Here is a 17,152-nt window from a genome sequence, read left to right as displayed (position 1 = left end):
GTTACTTGAACATATTTTATGATTCCTTATTTAAATAATGCCAAGTGTCAAAAAGGGTGCTAGAATGGGTGTAAAAATAATACAAATAAATAAAATGAACTAAATAGATATATAATTAAACGAAGAAACTGATATATTGCAAAGCTACCTGAAATACTATGTGCAAGTGCACCTAGGGCAAAAGCTGCATGCAAAGGATGGTCACACCAAATGTTGATTTAATTTAGTTAATAGAAATTAATTGATAAAATCTATGACATTTTGATTTATGATGGTGTCTATTTTTGATAGCATTATCAGACAAGTGCCTAAACTTTTAACAGTACTGTATTGCAGGTAGGTTTCTTGGAAGACATTGCCACAGTTCTTCTAGATTTAGTCACACAGTCTCAGTGTGTGTGTGTGTGTGTGTGTGTGTTTATGTATGTATATATATGTGTGTGTGTGTGTGTGTTTGTATGTGTATATATTTTTTCCCCACATTAAAATTAGGTGAAAATGTATAGCTGCTTTTACATTTTAGAATTATTTGCAGCAGGATGATCAAATTTGTGGTCTGTGACATGTAAAAGATTGAGAACCAGTTAAAGATGTTTTGATCTGATATTTCTCTAAAATGCTGTGCAGTGCCCTGTGTGTGTCATCATGATGGTCCAGTGCAGTAACTGCGTCCAGAGACGTGCTGTGCTCAAACGGCCCAAGACCGGACACTCTCTCTAAGGACTGTTTCTTCTGGGCGTTCGAGGAGGAGATCCATCAAACCATCGTGTCCGCCGGACTCTTTAACCGTGAAGAAACCGTGGCCATCGGTGCCTCGGGTGGAAAGGACTCTACTGGCCCATGTGATGAAGGTCCTGAACGAGCGCTACGACTACGGCCTGAACCTTCTGCTGCTGTCGGTGGATGAAGGCATCACGGGTTACAGAGATGATTCGCTGGAGACGGTGAAGAGGAACCAGCAGCAGTATGAGCTGCCGCTGAAGATCGTGTCTTATGAAGAGCTGTATGGCTGGACCATGGATGCCATCGTGAAGCAGGTGGGATTGAAGAATAACTTTCTGCGGTGTGTTTCGCAGGCTGGCACTGGATCGAGGAGCCCTGATGCTGAAAGTGGACAAGATATGCACAGGCAAGTGATCGGTGTCTTTCACTGGCTTTACTAGTTTGATCAAGCATGTCTGTGTGAGATTTTAAACATTCTGCAAGACTTTTATATTTTTTGAAATTATTATTTTAAAAAGAAATTTTATTTTTCGGTCTTAATAAATTGCATTTTACCATCTTTGCATGTGTTTAGAAATAAAAAATGCATTTAGATTATTTCAAGATGCTCTGAAAATGTGTTTCTGATGTTTCCATTGCCTTTCAAATTATACAAATAATGCAAAGAACATTTCTTATATGCTTTAAAAATTGTCACTGATGAATGGTCATGTTTATTGTTCTGCCTTTTATTTATGGTTATTTAAATTAAAAAGAAATCTCAAAGAGAAGTGTAATTAAATTAATATTAAAATTTTCTAAAAAATATATAATTGCTTATTTAATTTTAGGCAAAATATAACCTTAAAATGTTTTTCATGTGGTAACACATAAATTAACCTTTTTGTAATCAAATTTGATTTAATATGACTGAATCATCCTGACTATATTATTACACCTACAAAATATTAAGGCTAATTTATAAGGATTTATGCAATTATATTTTATGAGATTTATATTTTATGGGTTTTATACAACGTAACGCTTTTTTTTTTTTTTTTCCTGTTTCATCCCTTAAATATTCTGAAATAATCTTAACGCCTCTATAAAGGAAAGTGACAAGGATAGACCAAAAAATCATCCTCTTGAAGAAAGAAAAAAAGTTCAATAGAGTTAACACTTCTCTTTTATGGAGGAAGAAGCCTGCAGAAATAAAAATTAAATATAGAAATAAATGAAATAGAACTGATCTGACCCTTTTCAACCAACGATACAGAAAGAACTAGTTCACTCATTTGCATGTTACATACAGAAAAGTAAATGTAGAAATAATGCAAATAAATTATTAAAATAGTTAAAAATAATAAAAAGGTAAAATAAACAAATAATTGAAATGAATTATATAAATTCTTCCTTTTATTTTCCTATTATTTCTTTCTTTTTGAAAGTTTGGCCCTCCTTTCTCAAAAAAAAAGATTTTTCCAAGGCTGATAGGTAGAATGTTTGTTTTGTTTATTGAACAGGTCACAATGCAGACGACGTGGCAGAGACGGTGCTGATGAATGTCCTGCGTGGAGATATTGCTCGTCTCCGCCGCTGCACCGCCATCAGCACTGCTAGTGACGGAGAGGGCGCCATCCCACGCTGCAAGCCCCTCAAATATGCCTACGAGAAAGAAATCGTCCTCTACGCCTATTTTAAGAAGCTTGATTACTTCTCTACAGAGTGCATCTACTCACCCAACGCCTACCGGGGACACGCTCGCGCCTTCCTCATAGACCTGGAGTCCATCAGGCCCAGCTCCATCATAGACGTCATCCACTCGGGTGAGACGCTCTCCATAAAGGAAGGGGTGAAGATGCCGGTGCAGGGAACATGCTCGCGCTGTGGCTACATCTCCAGTCAGGCCCTGTGTAAGTCCTGTGTTCTGCTGGAGGGCCTGAATCGAGGTTTACCCAAACTGGGCATCGGGAAACATCACCGTCTGCACAGCAAAATTCTGGCTCAGGAGCCTTTGACCGAACAGGAGGAGAAGAAACTGAAGCCTGTGTACTTCTGACACAAAATCGAGACTAGATTTGAAAAACTGGACATTTCAGTTACATGTGTCCTATGTTTTTAAGATGCTCTGGGGCAGTGGTTTTCAAACCTGTCCTGCAAGCACCCCTGCCCTGCACATTTTGTACTGTATGTCTCCCTTATCAGACATACCTGATTCAACTCATCAGCTCGTTAGTAGAGACTACAAGACCTGAACTGGGTGTGTCTGACAAGGGAGACATACAAAATGTGCAGGGCAGGTGTGCTTGCAGGACAGGTTTGAAAGCCAATACCCTGGGGTGAATGTTCTTAATGTGAAATGATTGTTAGTTTTATTCACTTTCTTTTTCCTTTCTTTTTTTTTTCAACCACAGGGAACTGAATGTCACATCTTGTCTTAATGCGTTTGCTGGAACAGCAACTTGGAAAACCACAGATCTTGTTTTAAAGACAGTCATGAACTTTTTCTAAGTTATGCCACCTTCCCATCAGGAGAAACGTTTCAAATGCTCATGTTTTTTTATTTATTTATTTAAACAATATTCATGACAATAAAGTTACTCATCATTTCTCCTTTTTGTTTTCCTGTTTTAGGATCATTACTGCAATTCAAGCAAAGACTCATTTTATTGAAAAAAATCATTTTTACTGTCATTATTATTGTATTCCTTTTCCTTAATGATTTTTTCAAAGGGAAATAATTTCTTTATGAAAATGCAATAAATAAAATTGTTCTAAAGTTAGTTCTAAAACAGATTGACTTTGGGTGAAATATGAAACTTAACCAGCTTTGTTCCTGTCAAATAATATGAATTTTTATAACTGAATCAAACTGAATACATTTAGTTACACCCCAATTTATAAGAATTCCATCAAGTCAAAACAGCTTTTTAAGACGGCGCAAGGGAGCAAACAAATAGTTAATTTTAAATGGAAAAGGATAGACATGTAAGTGTAGATACAGAGGCAGATATTGATAGTAACATACAAAATAAAGGACTATTGTGTTGATGATGATAGTGTTACATTTTAAATGCTGACAGAGTTTCAAACTTTAGTCCTATTTTTGAAAGTATATAGTTTATCAAAATCAAAAACATAGTACGCCTACAGATATCATTTATAAAAGCTTGATTGAAGCCTCCTGATGTTAATAACATGAATATGACTACATTTTGTGATATGTATGGTGGTTAAACAGGACGTTAGAAATTCATAAGCTTGTAAAATGGAGAGTGCTCTGGTATCTATTGGCCCACGGCTATCTTTCAAGGGCATTTTGCTCTTCGGCGGCCAGGGGTCGCTGCAGCGGAGGGAGTTCCTCTGTTCTGGGATGTTTCGGGGGTCCAGGCTGGTCAAGCCACACAGACCTGCGTCTAGAAGAGCAGGACAAACTTCAGCAGAGACTTGTCTTCTGATAACGAGCTCTACACATTGTTCTCCAGACTCGGATTAGGAGCGGAGCACTTCTGGAAGCGCGCGAACATGGACGATCTAGGTAAAGACACCCATATCCCCACATGATGTTGGCAGAGAGACACAAACATAGCGGAAAAATAAGAGGGAGAGAGGCTAACTACAGTAGCCAATGAGCTAACGCACAAGAGCACAGATACAAAGATACATAGTAACAGTTCCACTGAACTCGCCGTCACAGCGATACAATGTAACTCTTCACGTTCCATTCGTTTCTGTTACAGTTCCATTATTAGACTATCGTGGATCAAACTGAGGGGGATTGATGAGCTGTGTTGGGCTGAACGTCGTTTTTTCCCTTTGGGAAGCATCTTTAGTCCAAAAATGTTGTTTATCTCTTTAAAGCGACAATCTCTTCTTGTGCGGAGTCTTGCTGATTCACATTATTTGTTATTAAGTTTGCATTCTTGCCTTTACACATTCAGTCAGAGACAGTTCAAGTTTATCAAATGCACAGCAATTGGAGGTTGTAAATCCAGACAAGATAAAGCTAATTCTAACGGTTTAAAATGTGAACATTAAATAATTAAAGAGAAGATAGCACATTTGACAGGTATTTTTGCTTAATTTGATAATTCTTTCCAACTAGAGCTTCATTTAAATCCTTTACCCAGAATTCTGATGATTTCCTCATATTATCAGTGCAGAAAAAGCGTGAGCCTTTCCATGAGTTTTCACAGAGCTCTCAAGCCAGTCTTTGTAACCTGGATGTTTTGAGAGTAGTTTGCTATTTTGTTTGTACTCAGAACAGGCCTGTTTTGAGTGATTGATTGTCTGATAATAGCTGGGAGATGAGAGACTGTACAGTTTTGTATTTATTGATTTTGTGAACTGCTGGTCAGATAATAACTCACTGAACTCCATAGGATGGGTGTGTCCTCATGGGGATGAATTGACTCCGCCCATTAGATTAGATTAGATTAGATTCAACTTTATTGTCATTTATGCAGAGTACAAGTACAGAGCTAATGAAATGCAGTTAGCATCTAACCAGAAGTGCAAGAATATAGTGTTTTATATACATATAAGTGCAGAGTAAGTGAAGATATGATTTACAGAATATACAGTGGAATTGCTATATACAGTATTGAGCAGAGTATATACAGAATATAAAATAGGAATGCAATGTAGGGATTGTATGTACATTATGAACAGAGCAATGTAGATTATATAGATTACAGATTATATATACACATTATGAACAGCAGAAACGTGAGAACAGTGGTAATAAATAAATACAGCTGGATGAGTGTGCAAAGTATTGATAGAACAATGTATTCTATGCAAAATAGCAGTAGTGCAATATTTTATAGAAATAGTTTACTGTGCTTTGTACAGTAACAACTTTAAACAGTTTATAGTGTAATGACTTGAACGATGTGCAGTCTGTGCAAAATATGAGTAGTGCAAATGCATGTGTTTAAAGTACTGTGACCAGTGCAGTAATAAGCAGGTGCAGGTTAGATTGGTGGTGTGGCGTTCAGAAGTGTCACAGCTTCGGGGAAGAAGCTCTTCCTGAGCCTACTGGTGCGAGAGCGTAGGCACCTGTAACGCCTGCCGGATGGAAGGAGGGTGAAAAGTCCATGGTTAGGGTGAGAGGCATCCTTGATGATGTTTCTTGCCCTGCCCAGACAGCGCTTATAATAAATGTTCTCAATGGAAGTTAACTGGGTGCCGGTGATCCGTTGAGCAGTTTTCACCACCCGCTGGAGTGCTTTGCGGTCAGATGCGGAGCAATTGCTGTACCATACTGAGATGCAGTTCGTGAGTATGCTCTCAATGGTACAGCGGTAGAATTCCACAAGGATCCTGGGATTCAGGTGAACTTTCTTAAGGCTCCTTAAGAAGTAAAGGCGCTGCTGTGCCTTTTTGACCAGAGTGGAGGTGTTATGGGACCAGGTGAGGTCATCAGAGATGTGGATGCCAAGGAACTTGAAACTCGACACACGCTCCACTTCAGCTCCGTTGATGTAGATGGGTGTGTGTGCATGACTCCTAGTCCGCCTGAAGTCCACAATGATCTCCTTTGTCTTCTGGGTGTTTAGCTGTAGATTATTGGTGGCACACCATACAGCCAGGTGCTGCACCTCATCCCTGTAGGCTGATTCATCGTCATCCTTGATCAGACCTACCACCGTGGTGTCATCTGCAAATTTGATTATGGTGTTGGAGCCATAAACAGGAACACAGTCATGGGTGAAGAGGGAGTACAGGAGAGGGCTCAGTACGCAGCCCTGTGGCACGCCGGTGTTCAGGGTGATGATGGAGGAGGAGAGGTTATCTAACTTGACGGACTGAGGTCTGTTAGTCAGAAAATCTAGAATCCAATTACAGATGGGTGTGCTGATTCCAAGCTGGCTGAGCTTGGAGATCAGCTTGGAGGGGATTACTGTATTAAATGCAGAACTGAAGTCCATGAACAGCATTCTCACATGTGTGTTTTGACTGTCCAGGTGGGTGAGGGCAGAGTGAAGTGCTGTTGAGATGGCGTCCTCTGTTGACCTATTGTGGCGATAGGCAAATTGGAATGGGTCCAGTGTAGGAGGGAGACAGGATTTTAGGTGGGATGCAACCAGTTTCTCAAAACACTTGGCAATGATGGGGGTGAGTGCAACAGGACGGAAGTCGTTAGGGACCGAGGCAGTGGAATGTTTCGGTACTGGTACGATGGTGGAGGTTTTGAAGATAGTGGGGACAGTTGTTTGGGCCAGGGACAGATTGAAAATGTCCGTGAAGACCTCAGCTAGCTGCTCCGCACAGGCTTTAAGCACACGACCAGGTATTCCGTCAGGGCCAGCTGCCTTCCGTGCATTCACCTTACGCAAAGTGGAGTAAACGTCTGATGTGGAGAGAGTGAGAGGCAGTTCACTGGGTTGATGCTCAGCTTTGAGTGAGATCTCCTTATTATTTTGATCAAAACGAGCATAAAAGTGGTTGAGCTCGTTTGGGAGGGAGGCAGAGCTGGAGGGGGGCACAGAGTTAGGTGGTTTGTAATCCGTGATAGATTGTATGCCTTGCCACATACGCCGGGGGTCTGAAGAATTGAAGTGTTCTTCAATCTTCTGTTTGTGTGTGAGTTTGGCCTGGCGGATACCCTTCCTCAGGTTGGCTCTGGCTGAGCTGTAAGCCTCCTGGTCTCCAGACCTGAAGGCTGCATCTCTTGCTTTGAGCAGGAGGCGAACCTCTCTGTTCATCCAGGGCTTCTGATTGGGGAAGATTTTTATTTTTTTGTGTGTGGTCACTCTGCTCACACAGCTGTTGATGTGCGCCATGACAGAGTTGGTGTAAGTGTCAATGTTAATCTGAGAGTTTGTGGTGGCCTGGGCAGCAAACTCACTCCATTCTGTGAGCTGGAATTGATGTTGAAGAGTGGAGTCAGCACCTTCCAGCCAGATTTTAACAGTCCTTGTTGTAGGTTTCACACGTTTGATGACCGGGGTATACTTGGGGAGCAGGAACAAAGAGAGGTGATCAGACTGACCCAGGTGGGGGAGGGGTGTGACTTTGTAGGCATCACTCACATTAGTATAAACGTGGTCCAATGTTTTATGTCCTCTTGTAGTGCAGGAGACATTTTGATTAAATTTAGGGAGAACAGATCTAAGAGTGCAGTGATTGAAGTCCCCAGCAACAATAAAGGCTCCATCCGGGTGCAGGGTTTGTAGTTTGCTAATAGCAGCACAGAGTTCTTTCATAGCCACGTTAGCATTAGCGTCCGGAGGTACATAAACTGCAGCAGCAACAATGCAAGTAAACTCACGTGGTAGATAGAATGGCCTGCACTTGATAATCAGGAACTCCAGCTCAGCAGAGCAGTAGGTATCAACAATGACAGAGTCTTTGCACCATGATTTATTTACATAAATGCATACTCCACCACCCTTGTTTTTACCAGAGGTTGCTGCTACTCTGTCAGCCCTGAAGAGAGCACGTCCATCCATATGCACCACGCTGTTTGGGACATCGTTGCAGAGCCATGTTTCAGTGAAGAACATAACATTACAGTCCATAAGCCATTTCTGTGTGAGGGTCCAGATCTTTAGTTCGTCCATCTTGTTCATCAGAGACCGTACATTGGCAAGGAAGATGCTGGGCAGAGCTGGTCGATGTGGGTTTAGCCTTAGCTTAGCACGCAGCCCTCCACGCTTTCCCCGTCTTTGTTTACGGTCTCGACGCCGACGCCGAGCACTTCCGGTCGGTACGAGTGATCCGCTTGTCCGCGGTGATCTCAGTAGCTCCGGCGGGAGTTCGCTGAAGTCGAAAGGATGATCTAAAACTATGTTGGAACACTGTTTGTTGATGTCCAAAAGTGATTGTTTACTATAGCTGTAGTTCGCATAACTGGATCGCGCGAACACGAGTGAAATAACCAGGTAAATTAACACTATTTTCCAAAATCTGGTAAGACGCTGAGCCTCGCGATGTGTTCGCGCCGCCATCTTGCCTTTAAACCGCCTACAGCCCACTACAGCCACAAATGACAATTTCCTGAAAATGTACTCACCCTCAGGCCATCAAAGATGAATATGAGTTTGTTTCTTCATCAGATTTAGAGAAATGTAGCATTCCATGACTTGCTCACCAATGAATCCTCTGCAGTGAATGGGTGCCGTCAAAATGAGAGCTGATAAAAACATCACAATAATCCACACCACTCCAGTCCATCAGTTAACATCTTGAGAAGTGAAAAGCTGCATGTTTGTAAGAAACAAATTCATCATTAAGACGTTTTTAACTTCAAATGCTTCCTCCAGTGACAATCTCCTGTCATCAAAATCCACAGAATATTTGTTTAGAGCTGTTTTGGACTATAAACAGTTCATGATCTGTGCACATTTTTCTCCTGATTCAGACCAGATGACTTTTTCAGTGGAGAAGGCAATATTATGGATAGAGGATTAGTTTTTTAGCTGGAAGCAATGGTTTGAAGTAAAAGCTTAATGATTGATTTGTTTCTTACACAAACACTGCTTTTTTTCAGTCATTTATTGATAGGCTGGAGTCGTGGTGAGTTGAACTATTCCTTTAATAAACCTCCTTTGATAAGCTTATTTATTTTGCTGGCCAAACTATGCATTGCCGTTGATGACACGGCTCTTATTCTGATTGGTCAGTTGCAGCATTCAGCGGTCAGATATTTCTAAATAATGACCATTGTCCAGGACAGCACTGTATAACAGGCCACTCATCTGGTCAGTGTCTCATACATAGCCTTCTGTCTCTACAGAGTCAGATAATAAAATAATTTGATCTCAGATCAGCATTTGCTCAGGCAGCAAGGTAATAGGTTCGATTCCCAGGGAACGCATGAACTGATGAACTGCATAGCTTGAATGCAATGTAAGTCGCCTGGATAAAAGCCTTTGCTAAATGCATAAATGTAAAAGTAAGTTCATGTCGGAAGTTGTCCTGTGATGAGTGGGATAATGTACAGTTAGCTGGCCATTATCTTGATTGACTGGCTGACTCTGGATATATGAGCAACAGTGCTGATTATCTGATGTCTGAAGAAGGAATATATTTGCTGGTTTTGTTTCGATGCATGTTGTTTTGCCCGAACAGCCTCTGTCGGCTGGAGAAAGAGGTGATTGTGTTCAGAGCTCAGCTCGTTCTGTCCAGAGCCGGAGTGACAGACGCATGCATGCCGTCAGTGCGTTTGAGCTTGAGTTTGGATCTGATGCTGCTGTACAGAAGTTTGCATCACACGGGGAAGTCCAGCGCCGCTGTTTGGAGTGGGGGAGGGAACTGACTCACTCGAGGGTCAAAGGGCAAATGAGAGGAGTTTTTCCAACCAGCTGCTCACAGTGGAATGCTTTATTAGCTTCGTTAGAGGCGATCAGTGTTTCAGATTAAGAATTAGCCTGCTGATGAGGCCAGATGACCTCAAGTGTATTTGGACACATAAGTAGAGTCCAAAGAAATCCATTTGGATTGTTCAGAAATTAAGTTTTAATTGTTCTGGATTCAATTTGAATGGTTTTTATTAAGCTTTCAAAACCAAAAGGTCTTTATAAAACTGTAACAATGTAATAATCTGTTAACGTTAACAATAATAGGGCCATATACTGTTTCAGAAATTCGTTTTTCTGGATTCTCTGATTTGAGTTATGATTTATCACACAAATGTATTATTAAATATGATCGTACAAATAAAATAAATAGATAAAAGTTAAAATTTGTTTCTTTCAAAGTGTTTTGGATTCTGTTTTTGATGGTTAATAAATTGTAATAATTAAAAAGGATTAATTTGATTTCATAAAATTAAGAATTTAACCATTTATTATCATTTGAACAACGATTAAGGCCATTTGCAATGTTTTGTCAGTGTTGTCTGTTTTAATCTTTTTTTACTGAATTTAAGTTTTATGATTTCATACGAATTTATTAGGCCTATTTAAAAAATGGTGGCATTTAAATAGTAGTATAAATATTTAACAAGTTAACTAATGTTTTAAAGTGCGATCAAATAAAATTCCAACAATTAATTTTCATTTTCTTAAAGTTAGTTTAAAGCATTGACAAAAATTGGACTATTATTGTTGTTGTTATTTTGTACATTCTGCTGTGCAATAGTAATATTTGTGTTATAGTTTCTACGAGCTAATCCAAACTTTTTTAGTAGGTTATAGTGAAGACCGTTGAGTTTCTCAGTGATATTTTTCTGAAATGAAATGGTAAAATGCTGTTAAAGTGACCTTCAGAGCAGCTGTAGAGATGAAGTTCATGTCCTCAAACGAGACAGCAGATGCTGAAAACTTCACAAGTGTCACGTGTGTTTCAGCATGTGTGTAAAAAACAAAACCGTGCCGTTCATTCACAGAGACACGCTGAGCATGCAGGATTTATATTTTAATAGACTTTTTGCGCTTCCATTTCCCGATTTGTAGTTTTAATTTATATATCTAAATTTTGCCAAATTCCATGACATGCATTAGACTTTAAATTCCATTATTGTAGCTCGATTCTGTGTTTTCCATATTATGTTTGTGTGTAAGTGTATTAAAAAATGAAAAAGCCATAGGAAGTGATTCCTAGCATCCCGACCCCAGCACAGCTCCCCAGAGCATGAGTGGAATTCATATAAAGCTCTGTATTCTCCCCTGTGGTGATCCAGAGATGGAGAACTGGGTTTACGCTCACACACACACACACACACACACACACGCGCACGCTGTTAAAGAGGCTGTTGTGGTCATAACACACAGGTGCACAATGAGAGTGTTGTTTGAGCGAATGCTGTTTCTCATCTGGGCCTCATTGGACGAGTCGTCAAGGTAGTAATTTGTGGGGAATCACAGAACAATGCTGATTTGTCTAAGAATTTGGCTTTGGCCCACTCAACCACAGCCTGCTGAAACACTAATATTTGATCAGACGCTTTTTTGCATTTCTAGTGGCAATGTAACAGCCGTCTGATTTATTAAAGATATGAAAATCATTCTAATCCGTTTAAATTGTCATTTCTGTACTAACTGACCACGACCATCGTATGCATCCCTACATTTTATCAGCTGTTTGATTTCTGTGACATCAAAATCTCGTAATCATTAAATATCAAACGTGGACCGAGAGATTTATTGTGACAAAAAATATAATATAAAACAATATAATTTAAGAAAAACATGCTGGTGTCTGTTATGAAAAATGTTTCAAAAGGGGTCGGTAAGATTTGATGTTTTTGAAAGTCTCTTCTGCTCACCAAGGCTGTATTTATTTCATAAAAAAATATTGTTGCAATTTAAAATAAGTTTTCTATGTGAATATATTGTAAAATGTAATTCATGTCGGTAAAGCTCAGCATCATTACTCCAGTCTTTAGCGTCACGTGATCAGAAATCATTCTAATGTGGTGATTTACTGCTCAATAAACATTTCTGATTATTATCAGTGTTCAAAACAGTTGTGCTGCTTCATATGTTTGTGAAAACTCTTTAATGAAGGCTCTTTGATGAATAAAAAGTTCACAGCAAAAATCATAAATTGTTTTGTAACATTGTCACTTTTTATCAGTTTATTGCATCCTTGCTGAATAAAAGTACTCGTTTCTTAAAAAAAATCTTACCAACATCAAACTTTTGAACAGTAGTGTATTTCAATTTAATTTTATTCAGAATCGTTGTGATTCTTCAGAACTCGTCCACGGATCGTTCTGATTGGCTTTGATTTTGTTCTGTGGACAGAAAAAGTGCTCGTCACTGCAATATGTTCAAAAAAGGAGAAATAAAAAAAATTGCATGGCAGAGACCCAGACGCAGACTAAATTTCCCCTTCCCAACACACACACACACACACACACCACTCCATGGCCTAACCCGCCCTCAGACCAAGGCTTCAGGGTCCTGCCTCACTTCCTCAGGAAACCGTAGAGAAGGAAGTGGCTTTGTGTTGAGCTCCTCAACCCTGTTTTAGACCCACTCAAGAAATTCAGAACGGTGTTGGTGTGGCCTTGAAAAGGGGCTAGTTCACCACAAATCAACATTCTGTGATCATTTCCTCACCCTCATGTCAGGCCAAACCTGTATGAGTTTCTTTCTTCTGTTGAACACCAAAAGGAGATATTTTGAAGAATGTTGGGGTGCAAGCAACATTGTATGGACAAAAAATACTGAAACCGTTTTTAAGACAACATAAGTTTGTGTTTTACAAAAAAAAAACAAAGTTGTACAGGTTTGAAATGATTCATTGAAATAAAATTGCGAAAAATATTATTATGAAATGATAAATATAAGCACTGCGTGTTTCAGAGTGAAGCGTGGAACTGTGTTCTTCTACACGCGAGCAGCTCTTTATCTGCTGGTTTCCACACAGACTCCATCTCTGTATCTGAAATTGGGTCACTTTAATATGCATTTGGGAATGCTACATCTTCCAAAACTTGTTTAAAGATAATTAATAAAGGAGCAGCTTTAAGAACTTCCCATCAGTTTGATGGTTTAACGTTTGTTTGAAAATGAAGAAATTAAGACAGCCTTAAGCAAAAGTATTGAAATTTTACAGTTGTAATGTAAAATAAAATAATAATAATAATAGTATTATTATTATTGTAAGTACTAAAATATTTTATAGTGAAAAATTACATTTTGTATTGTTTTTATTTAGGGTTTTTTTTATTTCTGATGTTGTAGTAATAATGATTTTATTTTATTCTATTTTATTTATTTTTTGCAGCCTTCCCAACAAGCACAGCAGACTTGGAATTTCTACATTACATATCACATTTTAAATCATAGTCACTTTTTAAATATTTGACTTGTGCATCAAGTTTTCTGCAGTTATTTGGTATCTTGTGTGAGAAACGTGAACTTTTATTGATTTAATTAATCTTTCTCTGCATCAAGTTTGAGGTCAGTGATTTTTGAACACCGTCAAATTGAAAACTATTTTCAGGGTTCTCTCTTCGATTAATTTCAAGCATTTTTAGGGACTTCTATCCTCTGATAGCTGAGAAGCGCTGGTCACACAGTCACACACACACGTCTGAAACAAGGGCTTTTTATGTGTTCCATTAAGTATGGCATGCAGAATACTTGAAGATTAGCTTAATAACGTTATGCGGTTTTATCAGCTGAGAGTCTTTTGAGTCATTATTGTGTTATTTCTAGAGTATTGGCCTATCTGTTCTCAATTACACTCATGGAGCGATGGGCGGGCGCTGAAGGGGCGATCAAAGCGAGAATTTGCCATGTGTTTGCCGGTGATTTAGATGAAAACGCTCGAACATTTCCCCCTCTCTGTTGGCCTTTTCTTTCTGTGTTTCCTTCGACCTGGTTTTCAGTGCCCCGCTCCCCCTCTCCCTCCTTGGCAGGGCGTCTGGCCTGAGACACAGCGGTGATTGTTTTCCTGATGGCCTTGGATGTTCCAGAACTCATGGTTACAGCAGAATTCTTCCCACATGAGTGGATTTGGGAGATACTCCCTGTAAGCACCACCTGTCTAAATGTTCCACTGGACTCATCATCAGAGGTGTGTTTGAGACACACAGAAATGTGCAGATGCTGTGTTTGTTCATCGTGGTCGTTTATCGATGACAGAGAAATATGTGAAGTCCATGCACACAGAAAGCTCACCCAATAATCACAAATGTCTACACAACACAGAGCTTGGTGTGTTCTTTTTTTTTCTTTTCTTTGGTTAATTTTATAATGCTTTCGGCTACCACATTTAGCACATTTCCTCATATTTACATCTTTAAAATCAATGCAAATTCTGGAAAGTAATCACTATAGGCTGTTGCTAAAATTAAAAGGTTTTTATTTCAAATTCTTTTTTATTATATTTTAAATAGTTAAAAAAATAGTTACTAAAACTCAAATATTTGAAATCATTGCTTTATTGACTATTGAGTGTTTAAAAAACATCATGAGTATTTTTGTCTTGTTTTCCTGATATTAACAGATATATCTAAAATCCTCAAAGCATGATAACTTGGGACACACTGCACAAGATATAAAGAATCTTTTCACAGACTGTCTCTTGAATAGAAGTGTATTTTGTCTTACTACTAGTTTTTTCACGTGTTTTTAATTTGTTTATACTTAATAAAAGTGAATGAAGACAAAATAGACTCCTATTCAAGATACAGTTTATGAAAACGAGTCTTAATATCTTATGCAGTGTTGCATCTCAAGCAATTTTATCTTGTTTCAAGGATTTTTGGATATTTTAACTGGAAACTAGTTTAAAAAGATACGTTAAGGGGCTGTTCACACAGAACACATTTTTGTATCTTTTGTACATGAGATGCATGGCAGTGGAATGGGGGAAAAATGCAAGTCAAATTTTTATTCATAAAGCATAAAGCAAACATTTTATTGAAATAACCTCAAGTAATTGCAAACAGAAGTCATTAGTGACACAGGTCACTGTCAAATATTGTCTAAGTGTGAAAAATCGATTCTCTGATGCATTGCGAGAATCAATTTGAATCATTTCTGAAAACTTCAGAGAAAAATCCCTCTCTGCCCTTGTCAACAAACTTTTAGATATTAAAAGCGCTATTCAAATACTGAAAGCACTTTTTGTTTATTGCTTGTAATGTGTTTTTTTTTAAACACAAAGAAAAGGAAAAATATAAATTTCAGTTGGATCAGGATATTGATTTGTAATCATTTAAAAAATTACTCATAAAAATGCATCTTAATAATAAGAGAAAAATAATTCAAATGTGATTGCGATTGCCTGAATTGAATGGGAAAGGATGGTGAGGTGCCTGTAGATTCTCATCCCAGTATTTGCGGTCTCTATGGGTCTTTTCCAGGTTTAACACTATGAACTCCGATAGAGAGTCAGCCAACGCTTATCTAAATAACTGTCCAATCAGATCTGAGGTGCATGTGCGCGTACGAGTCGGTTGGACGTTCTCGCTTCTGTGTATGCGTAGGTGTCCAGAATAGACACGGGACCCCCAGTCTGCTTGGCTTGAAGTCCTGTTGGGAAGAGCTTTTATTTTGGGTGCCGAGTGTCGACTTTCTGCAGGGGTGAGGTCAGGGAGTCTCTGAAATATCCATCATATCTCACCTTTACCATGTTTCATGTTTGTTTTTTTGACTCCACCCCTCTCGTCTCCTCCACAGATGTCCATGACCCCTGCTTTTGACTGCCATCTTCTCGTTTCATCTCTTGTGCTCCCGGCTGTCTTGAAATAATATCCTGCCTTTTCTTTCTCTGTTGTTTCTTTTATGGCCGGTCCTGTTGGCCCCCTCATACACCCCCTCTTGCCTCTCTGTTATAAATATCAGAGCTGATATTTGGCTTGATGGTATAGAGTTTCCTTTGGTGAGGTCGCCAGCTTTGGCCTCTGGTCTCCAGTCGTAAACAGGCAGAGTTTGGCCTCTTCTGACCGCAGGAGAATCACTGCTCGCTCTGACCTGGACTCAAAGGAATAGTTCACCTAAAAATGAGAATGTACTCATCTTCAGGCTAAGATGTAGATGAGTTTGTTTCTTCGTCAGATTTGGAGAAATGTAGCATTATATCACATACTGTACTCACCAATGGATCCTCTGCAGTGAATGGGTGCCGTCAGAATGAGAGCTGATAAAAACATCACAATAATCCACAAGTAACATGTTACATCAGTTAACATCTTGTGAAGCCAAAAGCTGTGTCTAAGAAACAAATCCAACATTAAGACATTGTAAACCTAAAATAGTTTCGTCTTTCTTAAATACGAGTCCATAATCTATAATAACACTCAGAATCAGGAGAGAAATCTGCACAGATCAAGTACTGTTAACTAGCCAAAACAGTTCTAAACGAACAGGTTGGTGGATTTAGATGTGAGCGGACAACAGGAGATGGACTTTTTCACTGGAGGAGATGTTAATATGGATTATGGACTCGTATGTTAGCCATGAGATGCTTTAACATTCAAATCTCTTGATGATGCATTTTGTTTCTTACAAACACTTCAAGCTTTTCACTTCAAGATGTTGACTGATGGACTGGAGTGGGGTGGATTATTGTGCACTGTGATCCATAATCCAGAAGTATTTTAATGTCATCTAATGATTCTTGATCTAAATAAGCCTTTCAAGTTTTTTTTTTGTACATGAAATATTGTTACAACTGAATGACATTTTACTGGGTGTCTTCTGTAAATCAAGGTAAAAATGTACAATAATCATTATTTTTTGCTCAGAAAGAAAATAATCGCATTATAATTTGGGGGGAAATTTAAAGATGTAGTAAACTTTTATTGTTTTGATGCTTCAAAAACCCTTTTGTCTTTGACCCACATACAACCAGCCACTTAGTTTGCAAAAGTGCATTCTGGGATTGCCTTCTCCTCAAAGAGTATAGGCCAAAATCAGGCTTCTTAGAAAGCAACATGATTATGCTGCTTGCGCACAAATGATGCTTTTAAATGCTGTGTGTCAAAAGTGTGAGCATACGATGGAAGGAGATTGGTTGGCAATCCTATGGTGTTTAATCC

The 17,152-nt window shown here is 39.0% G+C and overlaps 1 protein-coding gene and 1 pseudogene across 3 annotated transcripts in view; both read left to right on the top strand.

Moving 5' to 3' along the window:
- The first annotated feature begins 645 nt into the window (after positions 1-645).
- LOC306848627 (cytoplasmic tRNA 2-thiolation protein 1-like) lies at positions 646-3,305 on the top strand (annotated as a pseudogene). Its single transcript has 2 exons — positions 646-1,129; positions 2,226-3,305. The product of its transcript is annotated as a cytoplasmic tRNA 2-thiolation protein 1-like (transcript).
- Positions 3,306-4,091: 786 nt separating this feature from the next.
- LOC306848618 (paxillin-like) overlaps positions 4,092-17,152 on the top strand; it is a 41,552-nt gene continuing 28,491 nt past the window's right edge. Inside the window, exon 1 of one of the 2 annotated variants that reach the window (XM_079383267.1) lies at positions 4,092-4,240. In XM_079383267.1, the coding sequence (XP_079239393.1) occupies positions 4,228-4,240 (13 nt within the window). In that variant the 5' untranslated portion in view covers positions 4,092-4,227. The remainder of the gene's footprint in view (positions 4,241-17,152) is intronic. The other variant, XM_079383266.1, reaches the window with a different exon arrangement.

This window comes from Barbus barbus, assembly GCF_936440315.1.
Source record: "Barbus barbus genome assembly, chromosome: 28".
Lineage (NCBI taxonomy): Eukaryota > Metazoa > Chordata > Actinopteri > Cypriniformes > Cyprinidae > Barbus > Barbus barbus.
Note: the sequence above shows the minus strand (reverse complement) of the source record. Positions and strands in the feature narration are given on the sequence as shown.